The following is a 23,950-nucleotide window of genomic DNA, read 5'->3' as shown; positions in this document are numbered from 1 at the left end:
GTTACAGTATATTGAATATTAAGTCACCTGAAATGCGCAGAAGATATCGGGAAAATTCTTGCCGGCGACGTAAGATTTGCATATATATATATTTTTCGCATTGAGTTGATTGCATTTGTTTTTTGCGTCATGTCTCTTCCTGGTTCACGCTAGTATCATACTAACAAAACAACATTCGAATATAATTAATTTTTGACAATCATTATTTCGCATGATGGGGTTATGGGGAAGTGTATATACTAATCCTTCGTCTTTTTTTTATCGATTTGCAAGGGGTTAATGAATGACGAAATGCAGTGCGTAATTGCAGGTGAAAATCCGGTGAATGTTTTTCCTGGACATTTGCCTGGTGCTATAAAAACAGGGTCTTGTATGAGGAATTACATAGTTATTTTTTGGAAAATGATACCATGGAGAACCAAGAGAGCCAAGAGAGCTCAGCTAATACAGAAGTTCCATTTGATGTGACAGAGATCACTGCTGACGATATCAATACAGAGGATATTGAGGGAATGGAGGGTATCATAAACACCTCTACCCAAAGCAGAGATATTTACGGAGTACAACCAAAACACAATAAAGCCCTAAAATTACTCGCATTACATATATTGAAACACCTCCCAGAGGATATTCTTCGTGAAGAGCCAGATTTTTTGTTGATTAAATCTGATGAAGCTATCCCAGATTATGGGCCATGTATGGAATGTGATATCCCCATTTTGACAGAAGACCCACCTAGATCGCTCATTTTAAATGTTTGTGGTGATATGATCCATCGGACTTTTGCGAGAGGAATTGATAAGAAAGGAACATTATATTGCTTATATGGCATGGAGGAAGATAGCGATCCATTATTGCTTTCAGAGGATCTTGAATTTGATGATGATGATCTGTTTAAGGAAGCTTGTAATAAGTATTCTGAAGTAATCTCTAAAGTGCCTCTATTAAGGCTTAATGCTTCTGTTTCTAAACCAGTCATACTACTACTATGCAGACATAAGACACATTTTGAATGTATTAGTAATAAGAGTAAGCTGTGTCCTAAATGCCCGTCAATTGATGATTTTGAAAAAGAAGGATATTATATTTCACCTACTTTCGATAAAGCATCCAAGAAAAGGAAGAGGAAAGATGATTCACGTAAATCTAGTAAGGATACAAAAGCACAAACCATAATTCGTGAGCTATCTATCTACCCAGCTAGTAAAGTATCAATTGATGCACCTCCCGAAGATTCTGACATGAGAAAAGTTTTGAATCAATTCCATAAATTATATTATGAGATTGATGATGCAGAAAAAAATGGGATCAGATTAATAAAGATTTAGTTTGTTTCTATTTTTGATTTGGAAAAACCTTATCAGGATGATTAGCTATACTTTTGCAAAGCAATCCTTCGCAAATGGCACATACAAAGCTGAACAAAGAAGTTAAGGAAAAACTTCCAAAGAATGCAAATAATGGTATGATGCACAAGAGAACAGATACAGCCAGAAAAATTTATAATATCTTTAGCATGATAGGGAAAGATAAGATTCTTCATATTAAGTCTTTTACTGTATATAGTTTTTTGGATCTAATAAGAAGTGAGGTCACATATATCATAAAAAATTTTAAGGAATAGTGGTTATTATTATGCCACAATCACATGATACTGTTCCAGCACTAGGACATTCTCAACACTTATATTTTGATTTTTATTTAGTCTTCAAATGTAGTTTTGCATATGTGGTATTGTAAAGCATGAATGCATAATGCAATTAAAACAATTAAATAAATAAAGTTTTGCCATATAAGGCCTTTCTTTTTTTTTTTATTCTAAATACTAAATGAACACTTATCAAATAAATAAAAATGATACATGCAATCATGAAGGATCCACAAACTAATCTATATGCATATGAATATAAAATTACCACTTTTTTTTTTACTATTTTCCCAAATTCAGAAAAAAAATCTGAAATTTGGTTGGCTAATCATCTCATGATTTAGTTAGACTAGAGACATTCTTTGAACAAGGCGTTATGCATAGTTTAGCTGAACATGGTGATTGGGTCTAATTTAGCTGAATCAGTTTTCACCTGAACAATCAAATAAAATAAATCTGATATTTATTAAAGTATAATATTGTTAAATCAGCTAAAATTGCTAAAAACAGTATAAATCAATAAAATTGTTATATTCTGTTATAATCTACCAAAACGTTAATATGGATTTAGATAGTAAAACCTATTCTAATTTCTAAGTTACATCTAGTAAACTATGGTGATGAAAACTTTGAAAAATATAGAAGAATAATTGATATAATATGACCTTTAACAAAAAAATGTAATCATAAAATACCAGAAATGTGGTATTTTCGTATCCGTAATTTATTTAAGAAAATACTTAAAGAGAATCTAAGAATCCTTTCTAAGAATGGATATATTACAATGTATGGAAAGTTATATGAAGATGATAGGATTCATAATAGTCATCCAACCAATTATATATATTGCAATATATGTGACTCCTTAGTTTTTTCATTTGCAAATGGTTTTTTTTGAGAATCACTATTGAAATAACTGACCACTTGAAAAGATATATTAATGGAGATACTATTTCAAATGAACATACAAGAAGAAAAGATATTTTCCAATCTATTGATAGTAGAGAATTTAGCATCTGGCAACATAAACAATTTATATATTAAATACACATAAATTTAAGTTATAAATTCAATTTTCATATTTCAGTCAGGTTGGTAAATCACAAATCCAAAATTTTTATTTTTTTTTATATTAAGATAATTGGCTAATAAAAATAGTTTATATTTTATAATATCATATGATAACTACAGAAGAAAATTTTCATTCTGATAATTGATAAATGAATTATTTATTTTATTAATTAATTTCTCACACCAAAAATTTAATAATTACTGAATTTTTGGTTCAAGGATAAAAGTTTAATATATGAAAGGTGTTCGGTAAATCAAATTTAAAATTATATTGCTAATAAAATGTAAATGTTCATATCGTATTACTAATTATATTACCAATAAATATTTAAAAAAGAAATTATATTATTAATTATTATAATATTAAGTCACATATGATTCATCATATGTTTAACCAACTGTTTAATACCAATTGAATAATTTGTTTTTTAAAATTATATAATATATTTCTGTTATTGAATTTTATAATAAAAGTATTAGGTGGATTATCAAGAAAAGATAATACTTCGTCCAATGATGCTAATGCTTTTGAAGTAGATATTTTGGGGTTATAGAACTAATTCTTCTTCTTCAAGATCTATTTCATTTGATTTTACCATATTTACAATTTCTTCATCTGTAATTTCTTCTCTCTCATAATTATTATTATCATCAATTAATAAGATAAATTTCTTGGCACTTATTAATCTACTAGAAATAAATTATTATATTGATCTAATAATTTTTAGATCTCTTCTATTTCATTCAAATTATCATTATTTTATTCTTCATCAGAAGGTAAAGGTAAAGGTAAAAGTAAAATTGGCAAAATTCTAGTTTTTGATTAATAATTACAAATAGTTTCACTTGTATATAAGAATAATCACCAGTCTTAAAAGACTGCGGTCTTATTGGTTTTACACTCCAAAAAATGGACTAGTCTATCTTACGTAAAATTGCGGTCTTTTGGTTCTGGACTAATCCTGGCCAAATATATAGTGTCAGTTAGAATTACTAAATATGGCAATCACGTAATTCTAGATAAATGGTTTAGCTATTGGGCAAAAAATTTTTTACTAGTTCTACCATTGTAATACAAATTTTTTTATATTACACTTTCTTGTAATTCTAGCCAGCACTATAAGTTCAGCCTGAACTGATAACCATTTTTACTTGTACAGCTTCCTGAACTTTTACACAAAGTAAAATAGAGTCACTTATCTTCAATTTAGAAACTGGTACATTTAATTCCATTTCATTATCATAAATCTCAATTATTTTATCTTTTATAAATCTTTTACAATATTGTATCTAAGATCAATAAAGTATTAGAATATATACTATTAATTTTATAATCTAATTTATAATAAATAATATATAAACCTTGAATGAATTAATAATGCCAATATCAGCAAGTTGCAAATATGCTATAATATTGGAAGGTAAATAATAAATTGTAATATTTGTTAATAGCTCTAAATTACTAACAGAATAAATGAACTAGTGCATTATCTACCAAGAGAAGGACCTTTCTATTTTGCTTTTTCATTTTTTGATTTAAAAGTTCTAAATAATTATTCCAAATAAACATTTGCATCCAGACATTTTTATTCTAATAATAATTCACAAAAAACTTTGATTTATTAATAAGTTTAATTAAACCAGTTGTATTAAACATTAATAAAAATGTAACTCTATTTTTCAATTTTTTTGTTCTGAAAAGAGAACTGGTAAATAATATTTTAAAAAATTCTAATTTCTAATACAATCCTAAATAAATAAAATATTTTTATAATTTAAAATTATATTTATTATTTTTAAAATCTAAACTTTATAAAAATTTTACTAGTTTCATCATAGCAGTTAAATACATCTTTAAGATCAAAATTACTAATTAGTAATTCCTATAACTTTTTTCTTTCTTTAAATAATTTTTTTTCATTTGATCTACTTTGAGCCTCACTATATTTATTATATTGCTTAATTTATAAACTATCCTGCTAACCTGATAAAACTTTTAATATTTATTAATTTTACAAAATCAGCAACTTTTGTTGTAATAATAGGATTCCGAACAATACTGATACAACTCACATTTGAAGTACTAATAGTCAAACTTTATTAATTTTTATGTGCACTCAGAATATATAGAAAAGATAACAAACATAAGAAAAAACAAAAATGAAATACACAGGTTGAAAAGTGAAAAATCAGGCACCAATCGGGCACCAATCAGGTAGCTGATTGGTGCCTGATTGGTGACTGATTGGTACCTGATTGGCATTTTCGCCAAATACCGTCACCAATCAGGCAGTTTGCTAACTTTTGATCCAGTGATCAGAAAAGAATGAAATATAGCTCATTGGAATCGTCTCAACATGACGAATTTAATGGTAGTAAAATCTCATTTCTAGAATTAATACTTGATGAGAAATTAAGTAAAATATAAAAATAAAAATGTATCATTTATATTTTATTTAATTTTTTATTAACTATTAATCCTAGAAATGCGATTTTATTACCATTAGATTCGTCTTGCTGAGACGATTCCAATAAGCTACTATATTTCATTCTTTTCTGATCACTGGATTAAAAGTTAGCAAACTGCCTGATTGGTGACTGATTGATGCCTGATTTTTCACTTTTCGACCTGTGATAGTCACATGAAAAAGTACATATAGAGAAAAAGCTAATCTATAAAAGCCAAATTTGTATATCCCAACTTTAAACCACAAATAGCAAAATTTCAGGTCAACTACCCAGGTTTAAACAATTTCAATCCACAACAATGAAGGCTAATATATAAGTTCAGACGAGGATTGTTCAACTACTCCGATGACCTCAGCAGATAATAAAATCCCAGAAAGACTGGGTCGCAAGTTTGTAGCGAGGAAGAAAGCACATCGGCTGAGGAAGAGTAATGCATAATAGCTATAAAAAGAAATTTTTTAGAAAATGACACTATATAAATACAATGCAGAAAACCCAATATTCTGCGAGTAAATACAAGAAGTCCAGCATATATTTCAAATAAACACGCAAAGTGAATTATTTGATCATAAATAGAAGAATGAAGACGATACAGTCTATCATAAAATTTGAAATCCGCAGACGAAAAGGAAGGATGAGCTAAGACCACTTCAAAATCCAAAAATCGTACAGAAAGTTTCTAAAATGATCGATGTACATGAGTGACCCTTAAGTCAAGAAAGAAGAGTGGAGACAAAGGAGCAGGAAATTGTTTTGAAGAGATCTCAGTCAAATTTAAAGCAAAGGAAGGAGGCCGTATATAAAACGGAATAAAGGAAAAACAAACCGAACGGCAAAATAACTCTATCCATTCAGTTTTATAATACGTTAAAGTTTCATTATCAAAAGGCAGGAAGGAGGATTCATCATCAGAATCTGAAAATTCATTATCCAAATCGGATAAAAATATTAAACTCATATTATCGTAAGTGGCCAAAACGGGAGAAGAAGGATGAGAAACAGTTGATGAAACTGGAGAAAGATCACATGCAGCATACATTTTGTCCATAAATTCATCTATTTTTAGATCATCTTCAATTAATTTATCTTCATCAACATTAGGATCGAGGTAATTATTCCAATTAATAGCTGGAGAAATAATATTACCAAGAAAATTATCTGAAAACCCCATATTTTCAAAGGAATTATCCAAATGATCTACATCATGGGAACTCAGATCAGTAGGAAGGGGATTCTCAAATGAGTCATCAATAAAAAGATCTGTAGATGGGCTGATTGGTGTAACAGGATAATCAGAAGTCAATCTTTCATAGGGAGTAAACTGAATATCCTTTTTTTCCGTATATGCCTTATAAATAAAATTCTGAGTAGGTAACGGTAAAGTATTCCAAAAAGGAGTGTTAATAAAGGGCTCGTAACGAACTCTATGAAATAAAAGATATTTTCTGACATAAGGAAGGTCATTATTATATTGAACTTGAAGAGAAATAAGCTGGAGGTTAAGACAAGGGTCATCCTTGTCATCGTCAAAATCTTCTTCGTGTAAACCTTTGTTAAAACGCATAACCAGGGTTGGGAAATGTACTGTACTGAGTTTTTTTAGTACAAGTACATTTTTTTATATAAATTACAGAGGTATTTTCAATCATATATACCTTGGTTTTAAGTGGTCCAGTGATTAGATTTCAATAAAATTAAGCTCATTAGATTCGTCTCAATGAGAGGAATTTAATAGTATTTATTTTATCATAAATGAATCAATATTGACAGAGTTAGCATTTGAAGTAACTTTATTAAATATATGGTATTTAAAATTTTAAGTACAATGTACTAACTGTACTGTACTGTACTGTACTGTACTGTACTGAAATTTTACCTCGTACACCATATTTTCCTAACCCTACGCATAACCACTCAATATTATCAAATAAAATAATATTAAACAAAGTTAATAAAAGGGAAAAATTGTCTCAAGTAACCGCTAAGAAACCCTATAGAGACAAAGAAAAATATTTAAATTTGTTTTAATTATTTAACTCCAGAAGGGGAACGGGGAAAGAGTTACAAAAATCCTTACAACTCACATTTGAGTTTGCGTAGAGTTTATATTAAAATTTTTCAAAAGTTGCGTATTAGGCCAAGTAAATAAATTTATTTGTTTCTCATAACCAGACGGGTCATGTAAATATTGCGAAAAGATAAAAAAATTTATTTTATTTGGTCATGTGATTTGGTTTTAACCAATCATAATCATAAAAAAATAATTTTTTTTTCACCTGGTAACCCAGGCAAAAAATTTATTAAATCAACCAATCATCTTCTAGGAATCGGCTAAATTTTTTTTTGAAAATAAATTTTTTTTCCGGGCGGCTGGGTCAAATTTAGCAATTTTTTTTCATGAGAAACAAATAATTTTATTTCTTTGGCCTTATAGGGGTATTTTCAAAATTTTGTTATCCTACATACCCATGTTTTTAATATAACCAGTAATTTGATTTTAATAAAATTTATATCATTGGATTCGTCTCGATGAGAGGATTCTAATGATAGTAAAATCGAACTCCTAGCTTCAATATTGACAGAGTTATGTCATAAAATGTATTTTTACTTCAGTACTTAAAGTTTACTTGTGAGTTATATTAGTATTATTTGGGGTTCTGTAATAATTTCTCCTATTATAGTTTTATTAGCTATTAAATATTTGAGATTTAAATTGCTAAAGCTTCTTCTAGTTTAAGAAATTTTGGTGATTTTTTTTTATTTAGCTGTATTAAAACTATTAAATTCCATATTTAATTATTTGTCTTTACTTTTTAAAATATCAACAAACTGTATTTTTTTTTACACCAAATTTTTTCTCTATTTCTTCCTATAATAATAATAGATTTTCTTAATGAAGCAAACATAATTCTTTCTTTTTTTTAATGTTACTTCATTATTTACATTTTTTCTTTTTTATTTTATAATATGGTAAAAAAAAATCTGATCAAATTGTTTAATTTTTTTTTTCTTTATAAAGGCGTGATACAATCATGTTTATTGATAATTATATTAAAGTAATACAATATATTTACAAAAGTAAAATAAAATAAAGTATTCTAAATTAATTTTAAATATTATCAATATACTGCTCCTTCTGAAGGAAAAGACTGATCTGTCATCTTGAGATCAAAGGTGACTTGTCATGATAAATTTAAAAATTTGACCAATAACCTCTCTTAAGCTATTCTATAGATTAAATTGTTTAGGGAAATGACACATATTACATTATATTCATTTTACTATGAATTCTACCTTGTCAGATTTAATAATCAATTAAATTTAATTATACAATTTATATAAATAGAATAAGTGTAACGTCAGATTTTAATTATCCCCCTCCCCCCCTCTAATAATTACATCATAGTTGTCACTTCCCTTAATTATAATCTATAATTTTATAACACCAATTTTACTAAGGATGCTATCAGATATTACTTAATATTTTAGAAGGAGAGGGATAATTATAGATCTTAGGTTACATATAATACTATATAAGGAATTATATATATAACATATCTAGTGTTCTCCATGAATCAAATTTCTCCTCTGAAATTTAATTCGATTTGGACTAAATTTGGACTTGATTTGATCTCTAAAAATTATTATTTCAGGATCTAGTGATCCAATTTTAATGATCTTTTTTTTAATTGATAAGTTTTATTGCCCTGATCAAAATAAAAAAAAATCGTTAAAATCAAACTGCTAGATTAAAAGTTATTCGCAAAATATGTTTTTATTATTCAGGAGCAATCAGGATCATACTGTGTCACAAATCGATTTGCATGGAACACTAAACATATCTTACCTAGAAGGGAAGGTAAGCTCTTATATTAAAGTGATATTAGGTAATATCTGACAGTGCTCTAATTATATGATCAGTTTAATATATTAAAATTTTTTTTTATTATGTTTTATTATAAACAGTTACTCAATAAAAATTTAATATACATTATATAAAATTTTGTATGATATTTGATATATTAAAATTTTTTTTAAAAAATGTTCGATAAGTTAAGAGTTCATTATATTATGGATTCATTATAAATTATATATTATTTAACCTAAAACTTTTAATATATAAAAATTATTATAAATTAGAATAGTTAAATTTTATTAGTTAAAAATTTTTGAATTTAAAATAAAAATCAAGGCAGCCAGATCAAAAATAGCAAAAACTGAATTATAACTTTATGTCATCTTATTACAAATATAACTACATTTATATAATCATATAAATGGTATTAAATTGCCAATAGTATAAGACAGTGTTTGGTAAATGACTTGAAATGAATAATGAATTAAATGACTAGTAATCAATTAAGTTATTTGATCAATATTAAATATTTTAAAAGTTTTTATTGATAATTTTATGTAACATAAAGCAAAGAAACTAAATATAAAAAAAATCTTATTTTATTTATTTGACAAAAACTTTTTTTATAGTGGTAATAGATCTTCATATCATATGATTTATAATTTATATTTAATTTGTGATCCACTTCAGAACCAGTAAAAGGTACTAATACAAGGACCCCAGACATCACATATATAATTCACATTTGAGTTTTAGCAAATTCAATCAAAATTAGGTTAAACTTATAATTTTAGAAAGAGCAAATTGATTGAAAATTAATTAATACTTTACAGAAACCTTGAATTTTTAAACAATACCGAATTGATATAATAATGATGTTAAATAAATATCGTGGCGATATCGATTTGCAAATGATATCATTATGATATCGCAATGATATCATTTCAATATTAATTCAATATATCGAAATGATATCGTAAAGATATTTGTTTGAAAAAATATCAGATCGATATCATTTCGATATTGTTATAACAACAATGAATTTTTTGAAAAATGGGAAGTAAATACGATATTAATATGATATCGTTCCAACATTAATTCAATATCAATATGATATCGTAAAGATATCACTTTATAATTATCTAATCGACATCATAACGATATTGACGAAACATCAAATCGATATCATATCGATATTTCGATATTGTTATAACAATAATGAAAAATAGAAAGTAAATACGATATTAATATGATATCGTTCCAACATTAATTCAATATCAATATGATATCGTAAAGATATCACTTTATAATTATCTAATCGACGTCATAACGATATTGACGAAACATCAAATCGATATCATATCGATATTTCGATATTGTTATAACAATAATGAAAAATAGAAAGTAAATACGATATTAATATGATATCGTTCTAACATTAATTCAATATCAATATGATATCGTAAAGATATCACTTTATAATTATCTAATCGATATTGACAAATAACGAAACGATATCATTTTGATATTGTTATAACAATAATGATTTTTTTTTAATAAATGCAATATCAATATAATATTATTTTAATATTAATTCAGTATCAAAATAATATCAAAATGATATTATCTATAAAAATATCAAATCAATCAAATATCGTTTTATAATATTTTAATAATTTGTAATCTAATTTAAAAGTTAATTTCAATAGATTTAAGTTACCGGTTATTTATTACAATAACAATTTTAATTACAGATAAAGTATACATTAGTTTAAATATTATATAACAGATAAAAAAAATATCAATAAATCTATAATAAACTAATTCAATAAATTAGAATTATGAGTTAAATTGGTGATGTAAGTCAAAACATTATGCCTTAATACTCCAGAATCATAACTCATCAACCCAAAGTTGAGGATTAACCGGGTACCTTGCTTTAGATTCAGCGACACTGCCCAAGTTGGATGGGGTGTCACAGGTACGCTTTAAGAAGACTCGCTACGACTCTATTGCAAAAAGGATAAGTATATTCGAAAACACCAGACATAAATTCACCTCAGAAGTTTGGCGGGAAACCCCTATAAACAACTGCAGTTTCATCATTACCAAAATCATTGAATTTAGGGATACAATGAAAAAGTTCATGAGAATGACGGCTTTAAAAAAAAAATACAAATATATTCTCAACTTTGACAATTCACCCTTATTCTTTGACCTGGAATTCTCATATGACTGCATTATTGTTGTTTGTAATTTGATCCATTGAATCCACCATAAATTGCCTGGCAAAGCGAACTTTTATTAGACAACTATAGCTTCATCAACAAACGTTGCAATGTGTTTGGACGAATGACATCCTGTTTAATAAATTTTAAATGGGCAAACGTGGACCTAAAACCCATTATAAGGTAGGCTGCAAGAAGTGCAAAGCAACCTACCTAACCCACGAGTGGGTCTAAGGGTTAGGGAATTAATTACACGCCAAACACACACAAGTTGGTATGGAGTTAAAAGTCTTACAAACTAAAAATTATTTTTGCCACTTAATTCTCCAATAATCAATGTTATAAAAAAGTTACTTACGACTTAAGCCTACTTAATTATATATAAAACGACACTTCGAACAGACAGAGCTCATGATATATGAGAATATCCCATCATGCCTATTTTAACCTTTGATTAAAGGATTTTCGTTGCGTTAATTATATAAGCTTTACGCCTATATAACATAAGCTTACACCTATATAATTCAAGTCCGCCTTTTCCTATAACACACTATGCACGACGGCAAACGGTATAGGAGGAAGACTCTACTTTCAGAAAGAAAGTTTTTTTTTTCAAAAAAAAAAACGTACAAATAAATAGCGGTTAAATAAAATAGTGGTTAAATTGACTTTTTAGGAATTAATAGGCCTTATAGCCTTATAATATACGCGATCATTTAATATACGCGATCATTTAATCAGACAATTTATTAAATTTGGTATTACACGAACTTGATCAACCTGATAATTGTTTAGTCTCTTTATAGGTGGATATTTCTTAAATTATCACCTGAACTTTTCAATTTTTTGCAGAATCGAAGATGGAAACCGGAAAAGTATTCTGATTCAGAATTTTTTTTAAGAAATGTGTTTGTTATTTTGTAAATTACCAGTCAGAATTGGCTTAAACTTTAAAGTTCTTACTTTACGCAAATGTTACGCAAATGTATTCTTTTTGATCTGTATAAGAACGTCAAATATATAGAGATATTTAGGCCGTATATACTAAAGAAGAAACGTCATATAATAACCATTCCATTTTTAACAAAACAACAATTACTTTTTAAACTTGAAAATGTTATATCTTAGACAAACATTTTATAGTTTTATACATCCATTTTATTTTATATTATTATCACTCGACATTATGGTATAATGTTTAGAATAATGATGTTTCATATTATCATTTGCTTGTAAAATTTACTAAATTTATTCAATGTAATATCGTTATAAAATGCATAATTTTATAAAAAAATTAGAGCGTTTGCTAAGATTTATAACTATGTATAATTTAATATTATTATTAATAACTATGATTAAAGGATATGAAGTATCAGTACAGTATAAATAAAATAACTTACCGATAAAGAATCAACGATCTTATTTCCGCTCCTAGAAGGGATCGTTAATTTTTTGGTCATATTATCTAATTCTTTAACGGCGGACAAATTTTTTCCGTTCCACGAAACCTTAAAGGTTTCTCTTACGAAATCAACCAAGGTATTGAATCCTCCATTTCTTGTTAATTCTGAAATATTAACAGCTACAAGCTGTCGGCTTAAAATCTTTTGGACAAATTCTTCATCAACGTAATCTATAAGTTCCTTTTGAGATAAACTTCCAGTAGATGCTCTATAATTAAATTAATAATTAATACAAACAGCACTATTTGGTTAGCTACGAAACAATTAAATAAATACCTGTTTTTTCTTATTTCTTTAAATTCTTCTACAGAAGTTAAAATAATTTGGTTAAACTTATTTCTGAAATCGATAAAAAATTTTCGGGTTTTTTCGAGGTAGCTTTTAGCTTCGTTCGAATGTATTTTTATTTTGAAAATTTTTGTTATCAACTCATCAAAAACTTCACCACGCGGACTTCTTGCACGTAAAAAAAGACACTTGACACTTTCGTCCCATAGACGAATTTTATCCTAAAATATTAAAAATACATTATTTAAAAGATTTAGACATAATAAAATCATGTTAATTTAATACTTACGTCCGTAATTTTACTGGATGATGAGATAGCAACATCCGTATTGTTCATTTCTAGTGCCAATCTTAAAATTTCCGGATGGTCGACGAGCCAAGCAACTATTTCTAAATTTGACTTTGATTGAAATACTTCGGGTTTTTTATGATCTTCCGTCTTACTCTCATCATCATCATCATTATCATCATCATCATTATCATCATCATCATCATCATCATCATCATCATCATCATCATCATTACTTCTTTTTTCATTTACTACTATAACTTCTTTATCAGCAGATTCGGCAGCTTCTTTATTACTATTTTTACTTTTTTTCATCAACTGATTGGCTTTCTCAATGTCAATATCTCTTCTTTTTTTCGTAATTTGTTTTCTTTTCGATCCTATTATACATATTTTTGGTATTTATTAATTATTCTTCTTACATATAACTATATAAGCAAAACTTACTATAAATTTACAAAAGAGTTATATCTACATACCTCCTTCAACTTCCATTTCTTGATTATCATCAGACGATTTATTAGGTAATTTACGTTTAGTCGTCATAATATAAAAAAAAATATGAGCGAAAAAAAGTGGAACAACCTTTTTGTTTAAAAGTAGGTGATATTTATCGAGAAAATATGAATGAATAAAAAATGTAGAGCAACTTTCTTGCTCAAAAAAGTAGATGATAAATATTGAATGAACAAAAAAAAGGGCGAGGTTATCATGATATAATTTTGAGATTTTAGCTATTGTAATTATGATTGTAGTATTTAATTGGAAAATATACATGATCTTAATATCATTGTGTATCGTGTAGAATGCAGGATCAGTTAAAAATATCAGGAGATGGGAAAACTAAAAATTATGATTTCTAGAAGATCGAAAATTAAATTTAATTAATATAAATAAATTATTACAATATCGAATTTCATTCAGTGAAATTTTTTTTTTACATGGAAGATTACCTCAAATCGATTTTACGGTTTCAAATTTATTATATTTTTCAGGCTATACGTGGAATGAGAAGAAAAATAATGGAAAGGTGAGAAGAAAAATGATCGGTAGAAGAAAAGGAGTGAGAAGAAAAATGATCGGTAGAAGAAAAGGAGTGAGAAGAAAAATGATCGGTAGAAGAAAAGGAGTGAGAAGAAAAATGATCGGTAGAAGAAAAGGAGTGAGAAGAAATTAATGGAATATTACGTTTTGAATTTCCATTTTTATGTGTGATACGATGACATGCAAGAAAAAAAATTTATAAGATCCTGGTACTCTTGACGGAAAAATAACTGAGCCAATGAACCATGTGATGATCCTATCTAACTAAGCCATATCTATTTAGTGTAAGCCTCTGGATTGATTACATAAAAAATAGATGGGATCTACAGTAGTAGACTTACAACGATATTTGAAAAATACCGATATATTGATTGAAATTGTGAAATTACTGATAGGAAAGAGTTTTAATACATATTGGTGTAATCAAATATCGGTATATAAAGTATCAACTATTCAAATAATACAAGTCATGTGCAACTAATCATTTGTTTAATTGTTCGATAATATTCCTAAAACGGAGTAAATTAAGATCGAATTAAGTTCGTTACGGTGTAAATTAAGGTTAGCTTAAAATTCAGTATAATTGTAATATATCATCGCAGTGTAATATGAAATATAATCAAGGAAGGACATGCGTGATTTAAAATATTATATTTTATAATTATAAAGTATAAAGATAACATTTTAACTCATTTTTTATTAATAGAATTTGTTTATTTATTTTTATTTATATATATTAATTAATGCAGTATTACTATAATTATATTTTTAAAATAAATTGATAAATCAAAAAATTGAGTGTATTCAATGTTAAATAAATTAATTAAAGATGATTGCATTAGAACTAAAAAATTTAGGCAAGATCGTAAAAATAAACTCAAAGAAATCAAAAAAAATATGTGTGTATTCAATGTTAAATAAATTAATTAAAGATGATTGCATTAGAACTAGACAAGATCGTAAAAATAAACTCAAAGAAATCAAAAAAAAATTATGTGTGTATTCATTGTTAAATAAATTAATTAAGGATGATTGCATTAGAACTAAAAAATTTAGACAAGATCGTAAAAATAAACTCAAAGAAATCAAAAAAAATTATGTGTGTATTCAATGTTAAATAAATTAATTAAGGATGATTGCATTAGAACTAAAAAATTTAGACAAGATCGTAAAAATAAACTCAAAGAAATCATAATAAATTTATTATAAATATAGAGCCTTTTCTTGACATTTTCCCCATCAAACTAATAATATTTAATAATGGCAGCATTAAACTTAAACGCAAATCTTCCAGTATACATTCAATGGCCCGATGACGCTGCTTTGACCTTAATTCAGCGTCGTCGGGCCTATCAGCCCTTATTCACCACAACGAGGTTACATAACCAAAACCAATTATGGCGTGGAATTGCTCGTGATATACGAAACAACCACATATTCAGGCCAACTAGAAAACAATGTAGAGAGAAATGGAATGCGCTAAAGTCGGGGTACGAGAATTTAGAGAGATTAATAAACAGAAATCCTGAAGGATATCCCACTCGTACCCCGACTTTGCATGACGAGAGATTCCACCAGGAACTCTCTGACGAGTTTTGGAGAGTGGAGCGTAAGTATTTATTATTTAACTGATTTTTTCATTAATTCATTGCATTTATATTAATACTTGCTTTGTTTTAAGCATTAGTCCGGGCCGCCCGGAGAAATAGGATGGATCGTAGGACATACGAGTATAGAGAGCGCAGGCGCTCTCGCTCCCGATCCCCCTACTACCACCGAGAGCGCAGGCGCTCTCGTTCTCGATCTCCTCACCACCGAGAGCGCAGGCGCTCTCGTTCTCGATCTCCCTACCACCGAGAGCGCGGGCGCTCTCACCGACGTCATTGATTTTTTATTTTTTATTTTATTATTTTAATATATTTTATTTTATTTTATTATTATGTTTTATTTTATTTTATTATTATATGTTTTATTTTATTATATGTTTTATTTTATTTAATTATTATTATGTTTTATATTATTATATATTTTATTTTATTTTCTGATTCAATAAATGACTATTTTCGATAATATTATTTGTCATACCAATTGTCATTAACCGGTATAATTGACCCTAAATTTTGTGTAGCCAAATCGGCAGTAATTTAACCGAATTGATTACTTAATTGCATTTTTTTTTGCCGACACACTAATAGTATTTAATAAATTTAGTTCTAATTGAATTTATAACAGATACTGTGGTAGTGGTACCACTGGTAATTATGTTCTAATTAAATTTGAATTATTTTAAATTGTTATAAAGATGAGAAGACGATATAGTCACAACAAGCCAATAGAGCCAATTCGAATTCGAAATCGGTTTTCTTACAGCAAACCTAATGAGACAACAGATTCTGACGAGAGAGTGGCAATTCGTTCGCCTGTACGTTCACCTGATAATGATAACGATGACATGGACTTTCAGTATGATCATAAAGATGATTTAAGTTTTCAAGACATTAATGATGACGATAATGCATATGGATCAATTAATCCTCAAGACTACAATGATGAGATGATATTTTCGCAAGATAATGTCAATTCATCTGATACTGAAGAGGAAGAAGAAAGTGATAACGAATACAATTATGAAGAGGAGGAAGAGGAGGAAGATAATAATGAAAACAATGACGAAGAGGAGGAGGATGAAGGTAATAATGATGATAATAATAATCAAGTGGAAGAGGAACGTAATAACGATGAAGAGGAACGTAATTACGATGAAGAGGAACGTAATAACGATGAAGAGGAACGTAATAACGATGAAGAGGAACGTAATAACGAAGAGGAAGAAATACATCAAATCGTTGAAGCGTTAGATGAAGACAAGATACCGTTCTGCAATGGTCAATTTGCACCGTACTTTGATAATTATACAACTACGGCATTATTTTGCTGGCTTCAGAAACATAATGTTTCTACGAAAGCATATGAAGATCTTGTCGATATCATTCACAATTCTCAATTTGAACCTACCCATGTGGTAAAAAATATCCGAAGATTCCAATCATGGAGAAAACGTCTTCCTCTCCTACCAATAATAACAAAGTCTATTAAAATTTCACCAAAAAAAACTCCATCAACCTCACGAGGATCAAAACTTTCGTATCAACTCTCAATTAGTGAAATTATATGGCGTGTTCTTAATAATCCGATGCTAATGAAGCATATGTATTTTGGACCCGGCATTAATTCTGAAGAAAAATCAGAATTTTGGCATGGAAATTTATGGGGGGGGGGGGGGTGAATCCCCACTTTTTGGACAACACGAAATATTAATATCAGAAGGTTATAAATTAATACACTTTGATACAATTATAATTTATTATCATTGATAATATTTATTAAAGTTATTTATTTTTAATAAATAGTATTGTACCGATCTGGTGATTTTGTTTACTATCGTGATGATAATGGTCAAAAAAAACTTGGAAGATTAAGATCAATTTTAAAAAATCATGATGGATATTATCAGTTACGAATTCAAAAAATTTTGGAATATAGTGATTTACCCGGAAATTTAAAAGGGTTACCAAGACAACGTCGTTCTATTACGGTGAAGTATGGTTACAAGACGAACCATTTTTAATTATAATGACTTCTCAAATTTTAGAAAAAGTAACTATATTGATGATGTTTGAACATCAAAATATTCCCTGATGGTTCATTGCGGATTAGTGAAATAATTTATAAATGTAATGACCGTTGGCACGTTCGTAATGTAAAGCTTTCATACCTACATCCATCTGATTACATTTCTATTAGAAATCCACCATCATCATCTATGCCAATCTATAAGCTGTTTTTAGATCTTTATTATGATGATTTTGGTACATTTAGAAATGTATACCATTCTCTAGGTGGTGTTTATGTACAGTTTGGAAATATGCCAGCACATCAAAGAAAGCTAATAAAGAACCATTTTGTTATTGGGTTTATCCCATTTGGAGGAAAATTTGACCAATTTATGATACCATTCATTTCGAAATGAAGGAATTAGAGAAAGGAAAGGTGATGACTGTCCAAGGACAAGATGCATGGATAATTGCTGGTTTAGGCGTTGTTACGGCAGATTTACCTCAAGGTAACGATATGACAGGAGTACTAAGGTATTTTTTCAACTTAGTTAATAATATAATAATATAATTTTATGACAACTATTAAAATTGTTTAAAAAATAAATTTAGACATAATGCAAATAAGGGTTGTCGTACTTGTAAAACTACTAAAGAATCATTGAGTGCTCACAATCAGGATATCGTAACAACATTACGTTATCATCATATTACAGACGAAGAAATCTTAAAAATTTCTCATGAGACTATAATGTCAAGAAGAGATCAACTTTGTACGGAATATGGTTTACGATCATTACCTAGTATTTTAGATAAATTAAAAAGGGAAAGACATTTACAGACGCCGCAGGATGTTTATCATGCGACTGCAGGAAAGATTGGGCGGCTACTAAAATTAACTTGTGAATTATTTTCACGAGAAGGAGAAGATAATTTTATCGAAATTTGGAAAAATTTTGAAATTCCAAAAAGATGGTCTCGCTTACCAAATCCGATTACTCACTACAATAGTTTTATGATGTCGGATTTACTTAGATTAGCTATGATTATGCCATTTTTGTTAAACCAGTTTTTAAAAGAATCAAGTATCAAACGTAATGAAACAGCCATGATTCAACAAAGAATTGATGCATTTCGAGTTAGTTCAGTTCCAAAAATTATTATATCTTGTTGGATACATGTTGCAAAAACTATGAAAGCGGTTTTTAACAAGAAATTTACATCAGATAGCTATGAGGAATTGCAACAATGTCTTGAAGAAGAGTTTTCAATCCTTCCAAAGGTATAGTTACAAATTTGATATTGAAATGTGGAATAATTTCAAATAATTAACAATATTTTACTTTTTATAGGTTTTTGTAAATTTTGTTAATTTACCAAACATACACGTTAATATGCATCTTTTGATGCATGCTAAAACCTTTGGAACACTTACCGTATTTTATCGAAAATAAGCACCTATCAAAAATAAGCACCTCCCCTTATTTTGTGCGATTTCATGCAAAAATCAAAAATAAGCACCTTCAAAAATCAGCATCCCCCGGTATTTTATTAATTTTATTGACAATAGAAAAAAAAATAATTTTTAACTATATTGATTTTATTGACTTAGAAAAAAAATAAAATTTAAACAAATATTATTAATTTGTATCGATAAAATCAATTTCATCCATTTCCTCATTTTCATCTTGAAGTTCTTTAAGAAGTTCATCAATTTCTTCATAAACAAGATCATCTTCCGATCCATCTAAATCATTAGATATACCACATTTTTTAAAAGAACGGATAATAATATCATCCGAAATATTCTCCCATGCACGCTTAACCCATTTACAAACATCACTTATTTTAGCACGTCGAAGGTTTCCTGAAGTAGTATACCCAGCACCACCATTAGACATCCAGTGGTGCCATTCTTTACGGAGGTTGTCTTTAAATGGCTTGTTGATTGCAACATCAAGTGGTTGACAAATGCTAGTCAAACCACCCGGAATTACTGCCAAATCAACATTAGTATCATGAAATGCGTTTTTAACAGATTCTTCTAAATGTCCTCTAAAAGAATCATACACCATCAATGCAGGAGAGCTGGATTGACCGTTTGTCATTATTCTTGAACGTTTGAGATAATCAACATACCGTTTCATTAAGTCTGTATTCATCCATCCACTCTCTTGGAACCAAACAATCACACCAGAAGGTGCTTGTTCTCCGCGTGGCATTTGTTTTCCTTTGAAAATACAAATTGCCGGAAATTTAGTTCCATCTATTATAAATAAAAAAAATTGTTATTTTATTTAAAAACTAATAAAAACCATAAATTTAATGTAAATCTTACCTGCGGCACATGTTAAAACTACTGTAAATCTGTTTTTTTCATTTCCTGTTCCACGAATATGAATTGTCTTATCACCTTTCGTATGAATGGTAAAATTTCCAGCCATGTCAAACCAGACAGGCGTTTCGTCCATATTAAAAATATTACACAATTCAAAAGATTTTCTGACCCTAATTCGAATGACAAATCTGCGAAATTTTTCCAATAATTCTTCTGTTTGTTCAGGTAGTTTTTGTGACACTTTTGTACGCCGCCGTAAAGCCAATTTATACCTTTTCATAAATGCAGATAACCAACTAGATGTTGCCTTAAATGTTTCTATTGAATTACCATAGAGAGAGATCATTTCTGGCCGGTCTAAAATTTCAAACATTGAAATTCGTAAATTCACTGTGGTTATAGCTAATGCCATTTTTCTTTGTTCCATAACCCATTTGTATAACTCCACTTCTGCTTCAGGATAAAATGCTTTTCGGCCAGAACCTACACTCATGTTTGTTGCTTTTGTTTCATCTTTCCAGTTTAAACTTGCTTTGACCCACCTTCCAACCATACTAGCATCAAGTTCAAAGTGCCTAGAAGCTTCATTTCTGCCACGTTCCTTAGCATAAGCAACGACAATTTTTTTTTGCTCAATAGAATACGAACTACGTTGGCGTTTTGAAACTTGTGGCATAGTATTAAAACAGGTTTGAAATTGTATGAAATTGTGAAAGTTATAAAAGTTGTATGAAAGTTATGAAGGTCGTATAAAAGTTTCGTGAAAGTTACGAGGTTACGCGAAAGTTATAAAGTCACGAACGCGAAATAATACCCCTAATTCACATGGTGAAATTCCCGAATTAGTAAAAAAAATTTCCAGAGTGATAAAACCCCTTGATTAATAGATAATCGTATTTTAAAAAAAAGTCTTGAAAATAAACACCCCCCAAATTTTTCGTCCAGAATCCTTGCAAAAATGGGGTGCTTATTTTCGATAAAATACGGTATTAATACCCAAGTTGGTATAAAAGAAATGGTCCATCGTATTTTTAAGGGGATGGTACCAAAAACTAATTGCAAAAACATAGATTTAGATTTATTAAAGCGTTACAATACTTTATTTGCAATTCGACATTTAGCAGATGGTGGTATTGATCCAAGATTTAATAGATCTTGTACTGGATTTACAAATTCAAATTTTGGACAATTATTTTTAAATTGGTATGTTACAGAAGATAAATATTCAACTGAAGCAACTGAACAAGTTCAAGACGATGATGATGATACAAAAAGTAAGTATTTTATTGCATATAATAGTACATGTTTGATATTTATATTTACTAATCTTTTAATTTAGTTATATCTCCAGTAAACTTTATTTCCAATATTTCATTAAAAAAAAGAATGCCAAAGCAGGAACGTGATAAACTTCTTTTAACTTTACATAATTTTAAAACTGAATTGTTTTTATCTTATGTGGATATGAAGTTTGAGGCGGCACTTATAAACTCTTCAATTAGTTGGTACAAATTTGCATCATATATGATTGAAGAAGAAAATGGTATCCTTTCAAAAGTTCACCTACATCTCGATGATTTTATCACAATTTATGAAGAAGATCATGAAGAATCTTATGCAATAATCAAAGGTATCTTTCAACATAAGGGTAACAATAACAAATATTATGCATTTATTGTTGTAGATTGGTTTGAAGATACTATGGTTGAACATTCAGTATTAAAATGTCCACTTTACCGTCTCCAAGCAACAGGAGATAAATGGAGACGTATTTTTCCAATTACTGTAATAGATAATGTTCAAAAAGTACATTTTATTCATAATTGTAATTCAGAAAGGTGCCAACTACCAAATCGTGATACTACAAATAGAATTTGGATAAAAAATAATTTTTATTTTACAGCCATATAATTATATTAATTATATAAATATAATAAAATAATTATTTTAATTTGTATCGTATAAAATTTTAACCAATAAAATCATATGCATGATGTAATAATAAATTAAAATTAACCAATTAAAATCACTTTAATTACATGCATGTGATATCATGCATGTGATATCTAAAAATAGCTAAAATTCGCGTTTATTAATGAGATTTTTTTTGTTTATTTTCAAAAATACGCTTTTCTCTTGTCTTTTATATTAATACTTTACGGTATTTTAGTTCGTCTCTTCTTTTTTCTTTTTAAAGTATACTTTAATTATCTTTTTACAATATTAACAATACTTTGGGGACACTTTAGTTTATATATTCAACATAGTAAGACACCCACATACGAAAAGCAAGAATAAAAGCAAGAATAAAGAAAAGAAAATGTACCCGCCACTCACATACGAAAGAAAAGAATAAAAGAAAGGAAAAATGTATCCCTACCTACGCATCTAAAAGAGAAAAAAGCCGTTTTTTAAATAAATAGTGGAGCTGTTAAGCAAGGTATGAAAATAGGATATACGCGTATTTTTCATATTTTTTTTACAATATGTTGTGGTTTGAGTATTTTTTGTTAGACTGTGGTATAAATGTGAATATATTTTTCAACGGCCATGTATCTCATTGCTTGTTAAATATATTTGCAATTTCTTTGTTAGACTGTGGTATTACAATATGAAGTGTGAATATATTTTTCAACGGCCATGTATCTATTGCTTGTTAAATATATTTGCAATTTCTTTTGTAATATTTGCTTTAGCCTGGAAGAAAATGTTGTAAAATAGGGCTGGATATTTATGGCATTTTCCGCCTTCCAATTACTTTGTCCGGGGGTAGCCTGACAATTTGTCGTTGTCCGTCAGTCGTAGCAACCAGCATTTTTTTACAATATTATGATTTTAAGAAACAAAACACTTTCAAAAAAATTTAAAGAAAGAACTAACTTAAAAATATTATCATTTTTATTATTCTTTACAAAATCCCGGAATTACCTGCTCTAACTATTATCCCAAGGTTATGTATTAAATTTTAAATATATTTTACAAAGAGTACATTTTATTAATCATGATTGTTTTTTTTATTTTTTATATATATATATATATATATTTTAAAATTGAAAATGACGTATCCATCCACTCACATACGAGAAGAAAAGAATAAAAAAGAGAAGAAAAGAATAAAAAAAAGGAAGAAAAGAAACGTACTCCACTCACCCATAATAATCCACTAATAAAAAATTATTATTATTAATGTATAATAAATAATAAACATATATTACAATAAAAATATTTTTGTGATGTTAATTCGGTGTTAATATAATATCATTACGATGTAGTTACGATATTAAATAAATGTAAAACATTTTTTGTAATATTAATTCGATATTAATATGATATTATTATGATGTAGTTACGATATCAAATAAAATTGTAATATTAATTCAATGTTAATACGACATCACTACGATGTGGCTACGATATCAAATAGATGTAAAATATTTTTAATATTTTTGCAATATTAATTCGATGTTAATATGATATCACTACGATATGGCTACGATGTGGTTACGATATCAAATAAAATGTCAAATATTTTGCAATATTAATTCGATGTTAATATGATATCACTACGATGTGGTTACGATATCAAATAAAATGTCAAATATTTTGTAATATTAATTCAATATTAATACGACATCACTACGA

The 23,950-nt window shown here is 28.0% G+C and overlaps 6 protein-coding genes across 6 annotated transcripts; 4 read left to right on the top strand and 2 right to left on the bottom strand.

Moving 5' to 3' along the window:
* Positions 1 to 125: 125 nt before the first annotated feature.
* OCT59_021843 (uncharacterized protein) lies at positions 126 to 1,812 on the top strand. The gene has a single exon (XM_025321784.2). It carries the CDS (start codon positions 411 to 413, stop codon positions 1,326 to 1,328), a length of 918 nt encoding a protein of 305 aa, XP_025167911.1. The 5' UTR covers positions 126 to 410; the 3' UTR covers positions 1,329 to 1,812.
* A 4,055-nt stretch (positions 1,813 to 5,867) lies between these two features.
* On the bottom strand, positions 5,868 to 6,752 carry OCT59_021842 (uncharacterized protein; the record flags this gene model as incomplete). Its single annotated transcript, XM_025329510.2, has 1 exon — positions 5,868 to 6,752. One exon carries the CDS (start codon positions 6,750 to 6,752, stop codon positions 5,868 to 5,870), a length of 885 nt encoding a protein of 294 aa, XP_025167910.1.
* Positions 6,753 to 12,498: 5,746 nt separating this feature from the next.
* OCT59_021841 (uncharacterized protein) lies at positions 12,499 to 14,539 on the bottom strand. The gene is made up of 6 exons (XM_066146782.1): positions 14,266 to 14,539; positions 13,792 to 14,171; positions 13,313 to 13,692; positions 13,012 to 13,244; positions 12,673 to 12,943; positions 12,499 to 12,591 (listed from the first exon to the last, which is right to left on the bottom strand). The coding sequence occupies exons 2-6, from the start codon at positions 14,087 to 14,089 to the stop codon at positions 12,586 to 12,588; spliced, it is 1,188 nt and encodes a 395-aa protein (XP_066005887.1). The 5' UTR covers positions 14,090 to 14,171; positions 14,266 to 14,539; the 3' UTR covers positions 12,499 to 12,585.
* A 1,077-nt stretch (positions 14,540 to 15,616) lies between these two features.
* On the top strand, positions 15,617 to 15,988 carry OCT59_021840 (uncharacterized protein; the record flags this gene model as incomplete). The annotated part of the gene is made up of 1 exon (XM_066146781.1): positions 15,617 to 15,988. The coding sequence occupies one exon, from the start codon at positions 15,617 to 15,619 to the stop codon at positions 15,986 to 15,988; it is 372 nt and encodes a 123-aa protein (XP_066005886.1).
* Positions 15,989 to 16,658: 670 nt separating this feature from the next.
* Positions 16,659 to 17,984, top strand: OCT59_021839 (uncharacterized protein; the record flags this gene model as incomplete). The annotated part of the gene is made up of 2 exons (XM_066146779.1): positions 16,659 to 17,415; positions 17,767 to 17,984. 2 exons carry the CDS (start codon positions 16,659 to 16,661, stop codon positions 17,982 to 17,984), a joined length of 975 nt encoding a protein of 324 aa, XP_066005885.1.
* Positions 17,985 to 18,382: 398 nt separating this feature from the next.
* OCT59_021838 (uncharacterized protein) lies at positions 18,383 to 19,424 on the top strand (the record flags this gene model as incomplete). Its single annotated transcript, XM_066146778.1, has 3 exons — positions 18,383 to 18,504; positions 18,583 to 19,252; positions 19,323 to 19,424. The coding sequence occupies 3 exons, from the start codon at positions 18,383 to 18,385 to the stop codon at positions 19,422 to 19,424; spliced, it is 894 nt and encodes a 297-aa protein (XP_066005884.1).
* Between the last annotated feature and the right edge of the window lie 4,526 nt (positions 19,425 to 23,950).

Source organism: Rhizophagus irregularis, chromosome 30 (assembly GCF_026210795.1).
Source record: "Rhizophagus irregularis chromosome 30, complete sequence".
Lineage (NCBI taxonomy): Eukaryota > Fungi > Glomeromycota > Glomeromycetes > Glomerales > Glomeraceae > Rhizophagus > Rhizophagus irregularis.
Note: the sequence above shows the minus strand (reverse complement) of the source record. Positions and strands in the feature narration are given on the sequence as shown.